Source organism: Esox lucius, chromosome 8 (assembly GCF_011004845.1).
Source record: "Esox lucius isolate fEsoLuc1 chromosome 8, fEsoLuc1.pri, whole genome shotgun sequence".
NCBI lineage: Eukaryota > Metazoa > Chordata > Actinopteri > Esociformes > Esocidae > Esox > Esox lucius.
The window spans coordinates 23686372-23702935 of record NC_047576.1 but is presented as its reverse complement, the minus strand read 5'-3'; the positions used below and the strand labels follow the sequence as shown (position 1 = coordinate 23702935).

At 40.8% G+C, this 16564-nt stretch overlaps 1 protein-coding gene across 1 annotated transcript in view; it reads left to right on the top strand.

Annotated features, from left to right (window-relative positions):
* Positions 1–3587: 3587 nt before the first annotated feature.
* The window catches only part of tgfbr3 (transforming growth factor, beta receptor III), a 94064-nt gene continuing 81087 nt past the window's right edge, over positions 3588–16564 (top strand). Inside the window, exons 1-2 of the mRNA XM_010872096.3 lie at positions 3588–3784; positions 10285–10492. Coding sequence (XP_010870398.1) covers positions 10429–10492 — 64 coding nt within the window. The 5' untranslated portion in view covers positions 3588–3784; positions 10285–10428. The remainder of the gene's footprint in view (positions 3785–10284; positions 10493–16564) is intronic.

Genomic DNA, 16564 nt, shown 5'->3' with positions numbered 1-16564 from the left:
CACCTGAGAAAGTTCATGAAAACCTAGGCTTAATGATAAAATGCCCACGACGGAAGTACTTCTGGGGTAAAAATTCAGTTGGTAGTGCAGTGACCAAAAGATTTTGGGAACCAGGAACATCTGATTACAGGCAATGTAGTTGCCTTATCAAGAAAATATATGGTGAACACAATTTACTGAAATCCCCTTTGTCAAAACACAACACCCTCTGAAAAGAATCAAATTTACACAATACATGCACAAATGGTGACCGTGTACACAGGCCTTTAAGAGGCAGTATAAATGAACTGGTAATACCCTCTATATACCCTATCACTAGAACGCTTATGGAATGTATCTTATTACATTTACTCTGCAATAAATAGGCACTTCATCCATCTAAAGATCTATGTCTGGAGCTATACTAACACCATGATTTTATGTGGATGCATAGCATGGCTGTTGTGTAGTGCCATGATAAAACACAAAATACACAACATTTATTAATTTCACAGACATAAACACAACTCAGTGTTAGTAGGGGACTGCTGAAAATTAAAGGATTATGAGGAAGAAAAAGGTATTGGTCTGAATCAAAGGAATTTAGAGGAGTGTTGTTTGCAATTAGCCACCAGAGGGCAGTATTACATTGTGTGTTGCAAAAAAATACTGGAAAACTGACATAATAGGGTCTTACTGTATTCAAATCTTAGAACCATCAATGATTGTCATGATCATTATTTTGGGATTTTATTTCTCTGATGACCAAAACTGCACAAAAAGATGACCATTCTGTGCAATTTTGTTGGCTAGTCTTAGTTTATTTTATGCCTTTTTATGTTCACATGCCACAGAAAAAAGCATACTCACTCTTTGTGAGACAGAGATCATTGCTGATATGCAAGAGATCATTGGTCTTGTGAGAAATGATTCCAGTGAAGAACTGGGTTTGGTGAACAACAACTAGTTAACAGAGCAAAGCCAAAGTTGACCAAGGCACATCTCTTGATTGACTCAAGATAAAAGAGAATGTTTTTTGAAGTTGTGACCTTGCCCTCTGCAATTATTTTGTAAAAGTCCAAACCAAATGTTGTTTTTCTTTCCTAACTTTTCAGGTTTATATTAAAATGTAAAGAGAATTTGTTATACAAACTGCAGCCCCACTCCTCTCCCTTTTTTTACCCAATGTTAATTTATTTTTCCTTTTCACTGACCTGTCTACTTTTACTTGAATGAAACTAGATATCATGCTATTATTAATTTTGCTGTGTACTCTTTTCTCCCTGTCTAGGATGATGGCATACCAGCCCAAACACTGAATGTAAACAAACATACAACAACACATGCAGGCCTTTCACTGTCATCATACATATGTATGAGATGTAAAATGATTTAAGCCCTTTGAGCGCTAGCTTGTCAAATCTCAGAAGCGGCACACCAGTGTTGCTGTGGAGGCATCAAGGTATTCCAAAACAAAGTTTCCTCCCCTCTTGTCACAAATTCCGGCTCATTAGTGGCAAATCAGCTCTCTGACATCTGTGTTGTAGCCTGCTGTACAGCGTCCCCATCTCTGTGGAGATATGGTATCACAGCAAAGCAAAACAGGTCTGTTTGTTCACAGATACGAGCTGAGATGATTTGACGAGCTAGGTACATATATATGGGTAATAATATAAATATCCTTCCTTTCTCTCTCACACACGCAGGGACACGTGCACACACACAAACACTCTAACACTCACACACTAGATTATGGCTCCCTAAAGAGGGGGAGTACATGGAACAAAATATTTTAAATTCTGGTGCCAAAGCTGGTCGTGTCCTTAACTAAGAGCCATGCCTTCACAAACAAAAAAGGATAGCCCAGGTTATAACAACCAATGAAAGCTTCCTCATCGCCAACATTGTGACCTTCTCATACAGAGCTTTGTTTGGGCCTGGGTTAATGTCAGTTGTGCTCCTCCAATTTATGTAAAAAGTGATGTGATGTCATACCGTGGTATAAAGTCTCATATGATACAACACCTTTCAGCCAATCAACATTCAATATTTGAACCACCTGGTTAATTATATAAGTTTCATAAGGGTATTTCAGGGATTAATGATAATGTGGAACAACCCTTTATTTGATTTCACACATTTTAGTTCCTATTTCACATATGTTTTTGATAGATCAATGTATTAGCTATTACAACATAATATTAGGCATCTCATACACCATAAAAGGCATCTCATTTTCACATTTGTTGTCCATTAACTGTTTAAAAGCCTTGATTGTTTAATTCTAAATTGACATTTCAATTACGTAAAACAAATCTCTAAACTTATTTGTGTTTGGTTTTGTATCACTTTACCAAACGTACATTTTTTCTGGCACTATATTATGTGTTAGGGATTTCATCAGCATTTTGGCACCTTTAAAAAATCTAAATATATAAAGCTCTGTTTTATCAGAATTAATACTGTCCCTTATGGCTTGTACAGAAAATATTTGAGTGTTTTTCTACATAAAAATATCTATCTTAAGGAGGTTAACCATCAGTGATGTAAATGACCAGCCACTGACAGAGTTAATAACATACTTTAAATTTGCTTAACAACTCTAATACCAAATCAGAACCAACATATTGTATCATCCCTCTATACCTGGTGAGATAGAGTTAATATATCATGCATGTGAGTGACCATGCTAATGTGAATATTGTTGTAGTAGTCAATTCTAAGAACTTAACCATGACTGACCATGTTGCATTTCATTTAATTGGTTCTTATGGTAGGTGAACATCCTCATTATTTAGAAATATGGGAATCTACACAATATCCCATTTCAGTTATTATGATTATTATGGTTTGAAATTGAGATCCTTTCTTTAGTGCATGTATAGGCTTAAAGCCAACATGGAAATTTCGAATGTATAAAATATTGTTTTTCCTTATTAAATTCCCCTAAATGAAATTGACGTAATTATTGCAAAATGATTTATTTTTCAATAAACACACATATTTCTCTGAATTAACACCTTTGGCAAATGCTTTGTGTGTTTTTATGCTACAGAGGCCTGGGACATGGGAACATGGTTCAAAATCAACAATATTGTTCCAAGACATGATTGTAAGCATTGTAGACAGTGTCTGGCGGTTTAATAAATAAAAACAACCGCCACGTTGGATAGCCTAATAGAACTCATGGAAAATACAAAACATTTTATTAAAAGTTATTAAAATTATTATTTAGTAAAATAATGTCGAATATATTGTGTTTTGTTGTAAATGTCAAATGTGCAATCCATTGACTCTGTAATTATACCTTCACTGCAAAGACTGTTGCTTGCTCTTCTGCAATGAAAAACATCGATCCGTTGACCGGTATGCCATGTTCATGAAGTAGTCGGATCTATGAAATCAGAAATCTTATCGGAGGATATTAGCGCATTTTGACCGTGTTCGTACTTAATCAACGCTTGCGTTAAACCAATTATTAAGTCGGAAATGTCCAAGTTTCTTAGTTCCGACTTGCACGTGAACGAAGAGTACATGCTTGCAGCCTCCTCCTACCACAAGACCCACCCCCAAAATGAACTACCTGCTATTGAAAACAGAGTATTTCAAACTTCTAAGCGATAGTAGTAGACTCGTTAACTTATATTCCGTTACCAACACCTGAAGTTGTTTTCCAAGGAGCTGGTGATGTTTTGAAGTTTTCAAAGGAAAATAAATAATAAAATTTGCATCCTTTACGAACAGCTGCAAGTCGAGCTTCAACTTCCAACAAAGTTTACATTGACATTTCTGGAGATTCTGCATGGTACGTCAGAGTTAATCTTCAACGTTTCCAAATATGTTATAGTAGCTGTTTACAAAATTCATAGGCATACATTGTGCTTTATGAAAATATTTTAAATAATAAATGTCTGCATGGTTTCTGTACTACTTTCTGTAGGAAAGATTTGTTTGGTACGCGCCTCGCAGCCCCTCTGCAAGGATGCACAATGCCTCCGACGTTCTTGTGTAAACAGTTCTAGAATTACACAACGAACTTATAGCCTACACCGTCACATTTACAAATCAAAATGTTACTTGTTTTTTGTTTGGTTTGTTTATTTGATAAACCGCTACTGTGCACACTTTCCTTCTAAGCCACACTACTTAGTGAATATAAAGACTGATTAACTTTTTCGCTCTCATTACCTATTTGTGTTTCAAAGCCGTCCTGTCTAAACAATTGTCCAATAAGTAATTCGTAGACAGAACATTCAGAGTATATTGGAATTGTCAAGCAGCTTTTAAATCACACATGGCCAGATGCATGTCTTTGAACCCACCTCCAGCTACCTTTCACTTCTGAAATAATGTGTCACCATGTATCTTGAAATATTAATGGCTAACTTCATAACTAAACCAATGCATATGCGGATTGATATTGATTTCAATAATGTATATTGAAAATATTAAATACCAAACATAGTATTGTAGGCTTATATGAAAGTTTATTAGGTTACATTGGCTTTGGAATATTTATGCAACCTTTGATTAAAACCTCAAATGTCAGAGGGCCACAGATTACTATTGCCAGTGTAATTCTGAGGTTCACTACTGTGCTGAGAGTCACAGTTCACTATTATTTTGTTTTTTATTCCCGCCTTCTACTAGTTCAAAGTGTGCCAGTTTGGCATCGGTAATGTAAAAGTAAAGCATGATGCAAACATGTTTAACTGCAATTCACAATATTTACTGCAACAATTCATACCTTTAGTTAAAGTTCTTTGAACTGTGCTGATTTTGAGAAACTTGAGATGTGTTATAACAGTGTGTCATAACAATGCTTGTGACTTGTTATAAGTGGCTATAACTGTTTTTCAGATCTATCAGGTATAGGCTTATGTCAAATCTATCAGACAAACTTGTGTCAGATTTATCATGTGTAGGCTTGTGTGAGATCTATCACATATTGGCTTGTCTGATATGAAAAAGTAATAATTAGTTATAAAGGTAAGTTGACAAAAATATTTGATTTCAGATTAAGCTCTGTCAGGAAGCTGATTTAATTGCTTTCTAAAGACTGGTTTAAGGGATTTCCGTGGAAGATTATTATGGGGCAGCTTTGTAGGGCATATAGGCTGAGATTGGGTGTGTTAGGTGAAGCTATAACTATTGTTTTACAATACATACTTAAGCTGGATATCTATTTGTTTGATAGCTGTGTTTATGCCTTTGTTTGATGGTTATGTTTGAATGCTGAGATAAGGGTTTCTATGTTTCTGTGTGGTGAGAAGCTGGAAGATGGTGAAAGACCTTTGACTAATGTGACCCAACAGCAGGTGTACAAGAAATGCCAGAGAACAGTCACAAACTCCTTTAAAATTAATGTTTAAATTCTCTGGGGACTCCACAGACTTGGTGAGGTGATGAAAAACACACGATGTGAGACCATGATTGACAACAAAAACCTGAGCGTGCCTTCTGTCTCACTACTGATGTGACTAATAGAGAGTGAATGGCCGGGACAGGGAATATGCCCGGAATATGTGAGCTCGGCTTGTTGGTGCTTGTGTACAGTGGATATGAAAAGTCTACACACCCCTGTTAAAATGCCAGGTTCTTGTGATGTTAAAGAATGAGACAAAGATAAATCATGTCAGAACCTTTTCCACCTTTAATGTGACAATTCAATTGAAAAACCAACTGAAATTTTTGAGAAAAAAAAAGTGTGCACACCCTTAAACTAATACTTTGTTGAAGCACCTTTTAATTTCATTACAACACTCAGTCTTTTTGGGTAGGAGTCTATTAGCATAGCACATCTTGACGTGGCAATATTTGCCCACTCTTCTTTGCAAAAGTGTTCCTAATCTGTCAGATTGCGAGGACATCTCCTGTGCACAGCCCTCTTCAGATCACCCCACAGATGTTCAATTGGATTCAGGTCTCGGCTCTGGCTTGGCCATTCCAAAATGTTAATCTTCTGGTGAAGCCATGCTTTTGTGGATTTGGATGTTTGCTTTGGGTTGTTGTCATGCTGAAAAATGAAATTCCTCTTCATCTTCATCTTTGTAGTGCATGCCTGAAGGATTTTGTGGCAAAATTGCCTGGTATTTGGAACTGTTCATAATTCCCTCCACCCTGACTAAGGCCCTGGTTCCTGCTGAAGAAAAACAGCCCCAAAGCATGATGCAGCCACCACCATGCTTCACTGTGGGTATGGTGTTCTTTGGGTGATGTGCAGTGTTGTTTTTGCGGCAAACATATCTTTTGGGACTATAGCCAAAAGTTCAACCTTGGTTTCATCAGACCATAACACATTTACCCATGTGCTATGATGGACTTGATGTTTGTTTTTGCAAACTTCAGCCAGGCTTAGATGTTCTTCTTTGTAAGAAAAGGCTTCCGTCTTGCCACCCTACCCCATAGCCCATTCATATGAAGAATACGGGAGATTGTTGTCACATGTAGCACACAGCCAGTAATTGCCAGAAATTCCTGCAGTTCCTTTAATGTTGCTGTAGGCCTCTTGGAAGCCTCCCTGACCAGTTTTATTTTCATCTTTTCATCAATTCTGGAGGGATGTCCAGTTTTGGTAATGTCTCTGTTGTGCCATATTTCTCCACTTGATGATGACTGTCTTCACTGTGTTCCATGGTATATCTAATGCTTTGGAAATTCTTTTGTACCCTTTTCCTGACTGATATCTTTCAACAATGAGATCCCTCTGATGCTTTGGAGCTCTATGCGGACCATGGCTTTTGCTCTGAGATGCAACTAAGAACATTTCTGGAAAATCCTACTAGAACAGCTGAACTTTATTTGTGATTAATCAGACACTTTAAATGATGGCAGGTGTGTAATGACTTCTATTTAGCATGAGTTTGAATGTGATTGGTTAATTCTGGACACAGCCACATCCCCAGTTATCCACACTTATGCAACCAGGTTTATTTTTCATTGTCCCCCCTCAAAGATTTCAGTTTGTTTTTATTGAATTGTTCACATTATAGGTCACATTAAAAGTGGAAACATTTCTGACATGATTTATCTTTGTCTCATTGTTTTACATCACAAAAATCTGGCATTTTCACAGGTGTGTGTAGACTTTTTATATCCACTGTATATGTACTCAGTCGGGCCTTATAGATCATACATCCTGACGACATTCTGTTTGGGTCTTTGTATGTGTCTTGCATGTGGATTGACTCACTTACGGGTCATTGACTTAGTAAATAGCAAACACATGGATGGGGAGACTTTGCAGCTGGTCAGTCCTGGGTGCGTACACACACAGACAGACAGACACACACACACACACACACACAGACAGACAGACACACTCACACACACACAGCAGGTCAAGTCATACATCCCTAGTGTGTCTTTGCGTTGACACGTGGCTTTGCACTTTCCAAAGAGGGGATGTGGGGAGGAAGGATTGGCCTCTTCTGTACAAGCACATTGTCTGTTATAAACAGACTTACTCTGCATCATCGGTGTCTTACGCAATTGAGAAACTGAATTTTGTTCATACCTAACCAGCTGGCTTACCTCAATCAGTGAAAAATGACAGAAGCCAGATGAGTGTCCTTTCAGGTTATATAGGTTGTCAGTGTCCTGGTGTGAAATATAGCTCTTATTCTGAATGGCTATTTTTCCAGGTGGACAAGTCAACAGAACGCTGGTGGAAGGTTTGCGGCCGGCAGTGGCCATTGTTCATTAGACAGCCTTTCTCTTTTAAAGGGACTTACTTAAACAGCCCATTTTGTACTGTTGATTAATGATCTTCCTACTGGAGATGCCTTAAACTCATCAAACGGTGTGAGTATCCATTTTCAGTAGGCCTAGAAGTGACCCTGGGCCATGTGTTATTAAGCTTTTCAGAGTAGGAGTATTGATGCATAGATAAGATTACTTGGGCTGATTGTTGATCAGCGGTCTTACTCTTCCTAATATTTGCTACATATGGACATAGTAGTGTTCGTCATCTCAGTTGAATTTATTGTAAACAACTCTGCCCAGACTCCAGGAATCAGAGTAAGAGACTGCGTTTGGGAAACCATGTGGTATTTGATTGTTCCTCCCTCCTACGCTGCAGTAGTGTAGGGTACTTCATGGCCTGTTATGTGTAGCGTACTTCATAGCTACTTATTACGGTCTGGGGTCTGCAGCAGTTCTAATCTGTTTTCCAGAGAGCAGCCTGCAGTGAAATGGAAGCTCTGCTTGGACGGCTAGCATTTAAAGAGAAGTCACATGAGGTGATCCTTAGTGTTGCGGCAACACCAAATCAGTCAGTTTCTCGCATCAGTCTGAATCCACAGTCCAGACCCATGCAATTCACCTTTAGAACGGTTGACTTGAGTCATGATCGGCTGGGCCAGTGCTTTCTCCTTCTGGCAACAATTAGGCGTAATGAACGTGCTGCCGAACCAACTGTGTCCCTACCATCAATCTGATCTAGAAAGAAGGAAAAACACTTCAGTCTGTTTGTCTTCCTCAGCACTTTCTCTCCTTTCTGTCCTTTTGCCCCAGGCCACAGCCACTTTCCACTCTTTGTAGTCTGTGGTGTCACAAAACAGTTCGACACAATGCCATGTTGGTAACATTGTGTCATCTATCTTCCCTTTGATATGGTCTTTGGCCTGAAGAGGAAAAGGGAAGGACACAGTTTACCTCCAGTTTTGAGGTGAGGGGGGCAGTGGGGACGGGGCTCACAAATCAAAAAGAGAGGGCGCTGGCCCGGCTCGTCGAACCAGAAGTGTAATATTTGTCACGATACTCCGAAAAGGACTTCCTAGTCCAGGCAGCTGTTGAGGTCTGAAAGGCTCTTTGTTCCAGCAGCTGTTTGCACCGTGGAGTGCGGCGATGCACCTAAGGCCCTCCTTAGCTCTCCTCAGGCGCCGCTCTGCTCTGGGCTGTGGAGAAATGCCGTGCAGCCTCAGCCCCTCACCAACAATACGCCTCAGCCTTCAGTCAGTCCGGTATCTCTCCCATACTCTCCGATGGGGTGTTTTGAGTATTCCTGTGGTTAGATGGCGAGGATGCGAATGGTAGTACGGATGGTACATTGCTGTTTCTGTTCTTCTATTAACCTTCAGTGAACCAGCTGCCATGAGCGATGCTTATTATGTCGAAGCCCACTCAGCTCAGCATAAGAGCGTTCTATGCTAAAGCAAAGTTGAATTAATTTCAGATGTTGACACATGATATCATCGAATGCTGACCTCTAATTGCAGAGTAGGGAATAGCAGAGCACCATACTTTTGCTGTGGTCTTTGTTGGCCCTCGTCAACGTGCGATCCTGCTGAGATAGGAAACCACTGGGGCTGACCTCTGGCTTGTAGGGCTCTACACTGAGGTCCTAATCTGAATGGCTGTGCTGCGTTACTGCTCTATTGTTCAGAGAAGCCTTTGTTTTCATAGAGTAATCCTGACAACTCAATGAGCTATTAACGTTCCTGTGCTCACTGACTGATGTTGTTGTAGTGATACTGAGGCAGGACTACTGATCTCTTATCAGTCCGTCAAAAAATATATAAACGTAGGATTTTAAACAATGAACAGGGTTTTTTTTTCTGCTAAAAAAAGTAAATCATTTAATTACAAAATAATAGTAGAGAGATCAGAATCATTCTGTTTTATCAGGACAATATGATCAATTATATTTTGTTTTCATTCATTGTACAGTATTAACACTTATTGTGTTAGAGTGATGAAGCGATTGGAATGAAATTAATTAAGACTGTAAGGATTTTCTGGTCCATAGCGCTGTTCGGGAGGGGCTAACAGTGTGTGGGATTAGTTAGCCTGGTAAAGTTGAACAGTTCAGCTGTGATCATTCTGATTAGCAGCATGGTTCACTAACTCCTGGTGCTAAGCTGCTTAGCCAAGACACCGTTATAGAACACCGCCCACCCATCATATAATCACGTACCTCATGTTTTCATACCCTCCAGCCTCCCAGCCATACCTCAGCGGTCAGATATCTTTGCATGACCAAAGTTGGGCTGTGGTGGGGTACGGTAGGTGGGAGGCAGATCTAGGTCCCAAAAAGGGGGACCCTAAAAACCCCAGTATGTCTAATTATCCCATTGACATGAATCATGAACCCCCCCCATCTCTTCTTATCAGTCTCACTGGAATTACATCATAATGGTCTTCGCTTAATTGCCACTCAATTGCTTCTCAAATAAATCTCCACGTAGAGCACTAGTTTTCATGCTATGCAAGGAGTAGAGTATCTGTTGAGATAAATGCTGTGCTGAATGTTCAGGCACCGTCTTTCGCTGTCTCAATCTCTACTTGTCCCCATTCACTTTGCAGAAGGAGCTCCTGTGAGGTTTCTTCCTACCAACTGACTGTGTGTCGAAGGAAGAGTTGTGAACAACAAGGAGGGAGGGAAGGCTGGCCAGTGATCACGTCCTGCCCTCTTTTGGAGAAGCTGTTGACCAGTACTACTGTACTACCATGATGGCAGACAGGCTCCTTCCATGTCTGCTGCTCCTGGCCTTCTGCTGTTCAGCATTTGCAGGTAAGTCATGTTTGGGTGCTTATCTGTCGGTTAACATGGATTTGAGTGGTATATTACAGGCTTTCTTTTTCATTACAAGTGTTCCCAGAACGATAAGAATGCAGGCTTTTGGCAAAGCTGTAGGAGAAGATGGAAATGGAAGGTGTGTGTTTAGAGCTGGATGTTGTTTGTTAGAGTTGTATTCTACTAGGGAAGACAGCCAAGCTGTGGAATTAACTTGGAAGGAGCTGGAAACACACTTTGCACTCCGGGCCTTGTCAGGCCCAGCCTAATACTGCCTGTTTTGTCAGGCAATCATAAATTGCCCCACGCTCTGGGAATTTCCCTTGTTCCTCCCAGCAGGCAGGGGCTCCCCAGAGCAAATTGTGATTGTCAGAGCTCTGAAACCAAGGCAGCATTTGAGGTTAAGGAGGCAGGGTTTCTGGCAGGGTTTGAGACCGGGCTCAGGAGACAGGATTTGCCATCATTCTGATGTTATCTAAAATACTGCATTGGAAGCAGTCTCAGACAGAAATATTTAACAAACAATAGTGAAGGCCTCCAAGATGTCCACATGTATCTGCCAGGTAATTCACTGGAAAAAGGTTCACTGTGTTTTCTAAGTGGTTTGTTGCAGAAGAGACAAACAACATGCAAACAAACAAGATGACACCTGCATAAAATCTGTGGGGTTGGTGTAGATTATGTGTCTGTCCACCTATCACTGTTGCGTCCCACTCTAATTAAACATCTTGAACTCTTTGTAGGACCTATGTATTTGCTTTGAAAATCCTTCTCAATCAACTGGTTGTAAAGATCTTGCAAAGGATTTTGGAAATTTTGGGTAGACCTTTAAATGTTATAATCTTAGTGTGACTAAATGCGGTAAGTGTTTCATTGTTAGTGCCTGAAGTGGAATCTTTTCCCCACTAAGCGTGGTCACCGCCTACAATATTCTCTCTACGGGCTGTTATCACTTTCTCTGGGGACACGATGTTGACCACACAGCTAACAATAGTAGTTCAGCATCTGCTCTGAATGGAGAAAACCTATCTCTCCCACGTTGACACAATGAGCTCACTCATGATATTTTCCACAGAATTCCTCCACAGCCACTCGGCTGCCAGCATTGTTGCATTTCCTGCATACTTCTTACACTGTATAATGTCGGTCTGTGTGTTCTTGAGGCCCTAATGTTGCAAAGCATCTCCACCTTACAGACACACATGCACACACTTTAGGAACAGTGTTAACATACTGTGATAGACGACAAGGCCCATGTCTTCAGTAAGCTAGAGCATATTTATTCTCATATGGTTTAGTGTTTCCTTGTTACAGGAGTAGTATTTGTGCAGTTTTCTGAGTGTGAATATTGTACCTGTTACCGTTGAAAGACGATAGTATAATTTTGTGTCTGCCATTTAAACAATTAGGTGATGTTAAAGACGTGAAAAGCCTTGAGTGCTGAAGTGTGTGCCAAAACAACTTGAAGGTGACAAAACTAGAAGAGAATACGCTATTAAAGATATTGAGATTCAAAGATATCAAATGACAATACGCAAGAGGAGAATGTCAACTTTGTATAGTTGTTTTTGTTATCCTTCACAGCCCCTTCTCTCAGTCCTTGTGTAGCGTCATCAAATACAGCCAGCAGACTGATCTCCCTCTTGTCTGCAGTATCTCAGTAAACAGTCACAGCTACCATGTAAACTTATCAGTAGGGCTCTTGCTTACATATTTTTTAAATTAGTGGTAGTCTGTGATTAATCTGTTTTCATCCTAACGCAATCCAGAATTCAAGCGTTAACTTTGACCCTTGATGCCTCTCTTCTCACGTGTCTGCATGTATGTCCATCTGTCTTTCTGTTGCCCTCTCTACCTTTTGGTCTCTCCCTCCCACCCCTCACTGGGTCTGTTTTTACTTTTTGTGTCCCCTTCTCACTTGCGTCAGCCTCTCCTTTTCTCACACTGGCAGAACTCTTTTCTTCTCTAAAGGACATATTATGGACTGGTTGTGCCAACCTCAGATTTCGCAGTGAAATAAAAAGTCCAGCAGTAGTCATGCCAGATATTAATTTGAAGCACTTGCCAAAAACAGCTCTAGCAGGATGCTGGTTATACTGAAGGCATAACGCATGGCTGGAGGTTTCCCAGAATCACACACTCCTGTGTTGAGTGCCGAGCCTCTGTTTTTCCCAGAAACGTTCCATCATGTGTTTATATCTTACTGCTCCTTCTTACCAGTTACACGTGGTGGATGGGGGGCGGGGTCTCAGAAATGCCCGGTTAGATTCAATGGGATTATTTGATCCATCTTTTGGGCCATTTGGTCTATGTTGGTGATACTGTATGTATACTTTCGAATGATGATAGGCCGGACGAGAGAGCCTAAACAAGAGAGGAATTTTACGTAGGCAAATGTAATTTAGACCCTATCACATACTGAGGCTTTGAGGTGTTTTAAGAGGAACTCTTTCAGCTCCTGGTAGAATAAACATATTTCTGCCACTCACTTCATATCTTCATACTTCTTCATACTTCTTTAAATCATTTTATTTGTTGACCAACCACAGGAATTCTACACTTCAGAGGTCTTCTTGTTAATAAGTGGCCAACATGATACATTACTGTTTACACTGTGACTCCCTTGGAACGTAGCAGCTTGAGAGTGAGATTTTATAAATTATATGTAAGTCATATGTAAGTATTGTCAAGAGGGGGTGTAATATATGGTCAATGTACCATAACTAAGAACTTTTCTTAGGGCCGACTCATTGCGGAGTACCGGGACACAGTGCTTAGCCATGGTATATTAGGGAACACGTTTTCAGGTAAGACCCAGATGCAGACAACGTCAAAGTAACACGTTTTATTAAATGAACAGGGGCAGGCAAAAGAAAGGTCAAGGGCAAGCAGAGGTCGGTAATCCAAATAGGTGGGGCAAGGGTACAGGATGGCAGGCAGGCTCATGGTCAGGGCAGGCAGAAAGTTCAAAGCCGGGAAGCTAGGGAACAGGAACAATGAAGAGATCAGGAGCAGAGGGGAAAACCGCTGGCAGGCTTGATGAAACAAAACAGACTGGCAAAGGCAAAACCAAGAACACAGGAATATATACCATGGGGATCATGGGGAATATAAACCCTGAGGATAATGGGGAATATATACCATGGGGATCATGGGGAATATATACCCTGAGGATAATGGGGAATATATTCCCTGGGGATAATGGGGAATATGTACCTTGGGGATAATGGGAAATATATACCCTGGGGATCATGGGGAATATAAACCCTGGGGATAATGGGGAATATATACCCTGAGGATAATGGGGAATATATACCATGGGGATCATGGGGAATATATACCCTGAGAATAATGGGGAATATATTCCCTGGGGATAATGGGGAATATGTACCTTGGGGATAATGGGAAATATATACCATGGGGATCATGGGGAATATATACCCTGGGGATAATGGGGAATATATACTCTGGGGATAATGGGGAATATATACCCTTTGGATAATGGGGAATATATACCCTGGGGATAATGGGGAATATATACCCGTGGATAATGGGGAGGATGGGTGACACCTCGCGGGGGGTGGAGACAATCACAAAGACTGGTGAAACAGATCAGGGTGTGAAAATAGAAATGTACCACAAAACACTGAGATGCCTAGTTGCCACTTTAATTTGAGCAATAAAATGTTTTGTGATGTAATTTGTGGTATACAGTATCATAGCATTCAGGATTTGTACCACCCGGTGTATATAATACAAATGATCTACTGCCTTATTCTTTCCTAAGTTTCAGGTATGCTTTATGACAAAATGAATGTGAACATCAGCTTGTTGAAAATCTCTATCCCAAATCATGAGCATTAATATGGTGTTGGAACTCCTTTGCTGCTATAACAGCCTCCACTCTTCTGGGAGGGCTTTCCACTAGATGTTGTAAAACTGCAGGGATTTGCTTCCATCTAGTCACAAGACATTAGTGAGGTCGGGTTCTGATTTTGTCCGTTTAGGCCTGGCTCACTGTCAGTGTTCATCCCAAGGGTGTTTGATGGGGTTGAGGTCAGGGCTCTGTGCAGGCCTGTCATGTAGTTCACACCGATCTCGACAAACCACTTCTCTATGGATCTCGCTTTGTGCACTGGGGCATTGTCATGCTGAAACAGGAAAGGGCCTCCCCCAAACTTTTGCCACAATGTTGGAAGCTCAGAGTCTTCTATAATGTCATTGTGTGCTGTAGGGTTAAGATTTCTCTTTACTGGAACTTAGAAGCCTTAACTATGAACTTTTTCATGTATCTACCATTGATATGTATTCATTATCAAAGAACAACTTGACTTAGGCTTTACAGTTACACAAGCTATAAAATGTAAAACAAAAAATGTATTCAACTGTCGGAAATGGGTGTGGCTAAAATAGTTGAATCCCCTTAATTGAAGGGATGTCCACGTATTTATGGCCATGAAGTGTATGTATCATAGCATGAAAACCCTGTGTGGGGAGGGGAACTCGTTACGTTTTTATAGTGGTACCTGTGACCATTAACTCACCCTGGCCAAAGTAACTAATTACTTAATTCCATGATTGTCAAGTGATAGTGATATGGTTTTGATGTTAATTTACATGTCACGTATTTATGAACACCTCAAATATGATTATTGGTGTCTTCTCTTTCATTTTCAGCTCTAAGCGTGGCCGTCAGACACACACAAGAATGGAAACAGAGAAGCTGTTTTCCTCATAGTTTAGTTAAACAAAAGGTGAGCCTGTAAATCACTGTCCATATGAATCCACAATGCCTGCCGCTAAGGCCTCCAGCATGAGAAGGGACTGCCAAAATGGATTGTGCAACCACTGTAATCTGAGAGGGAGGGATGGGGGAGGAATGGGGGAGGAGAGAGAGGGGCAGACAGAGTCGCTGGTCGTCCACATCGTCACAGGCACGCACACACGCACACACACACACTTAAGAGAGCGAGAGGTTCCTCCAAGCACGGTTAACCAGATGTTGGAGTGTGATTCATGATAACAGTCAGAGTAGCCAACCAGAGCTTTACAGAGACCATGGCAGAATCCCAAATACAGTCCTATCCACTATATAGTACACTACCTTTCACCCAGAGGTTCTGGTGGTTGAGTTGTTCCCAAGAAGGAATAAGATACCATTTGGGATGTATTCATTTTAGTGTCCACGAGAGTTGTAGGGATGTTTACCTAGCAACAGGAGCCCTGCTTACCTTGGACGTCTCTACTTACACAACTAAGGTGCTTCTCACAACAACACCGCCCTTCAGAGATAAAGGAGAGAGACTCTGGTTTTCTCTTAATGACATTGCCCTTCAGAGATAAAGGAGAGAGACTCAGGTTTTCTCTCAACGACATTGCCCTTCAGAGATAAAGGAGAGAGACTCTGGTTTTCTCTTAACGACATTGCCCTTCAGAGATAAAGGAGAGAGACTCAGGTTTTCTCTCAACGACATTGCCCTTCAGAGATAAAGGAGAGAGACTCAGGTTTTCTCTCAACGACATTGCCCTTCAGAGATAAAGGAGAGAGACTCAGGTTTTCTCTCAACAACATTTCCGTTCAGAGATAAAGAAGAGAGACTCAGGTTTTCTCTCAACGACATTGCCCTTCAGAGATAAAGGAGAGAGACTCAGGTTTTCTCTCAACAACATTTCCGTTCAGAGATAAAGAAGAGAGACTCAGGTTTTCTCTCAACAACATTGCCCTTCAGAGATAAAGGAGAGAGACTCAGGTTTTCTCTCAGCTCAAGAAAGTAATTTTGTAATTATTGAGGTTAGTTATGAACAAGCTGTAGATGGTTGCTGGCCAAAATATTTTTTGTGGGTTGAGTGCAGGCGGCAGGCTAAAAAGGACAAGGACAATTGAGTCATATATGTCCTTGGGGGGCATTTGGTAATCAGACTTGACGTGCACAAACGCCTTGTATCTAGAAACCTTGCCCACATACATAGAAGTTAATCACTTCATCGGTAAGTCAGGCCTGGCAGAAACTGTAGGAGAGTGGAGTTCCATGTGCCAGCTAGGTCTCACCAGATGAACCAGCCATGTGG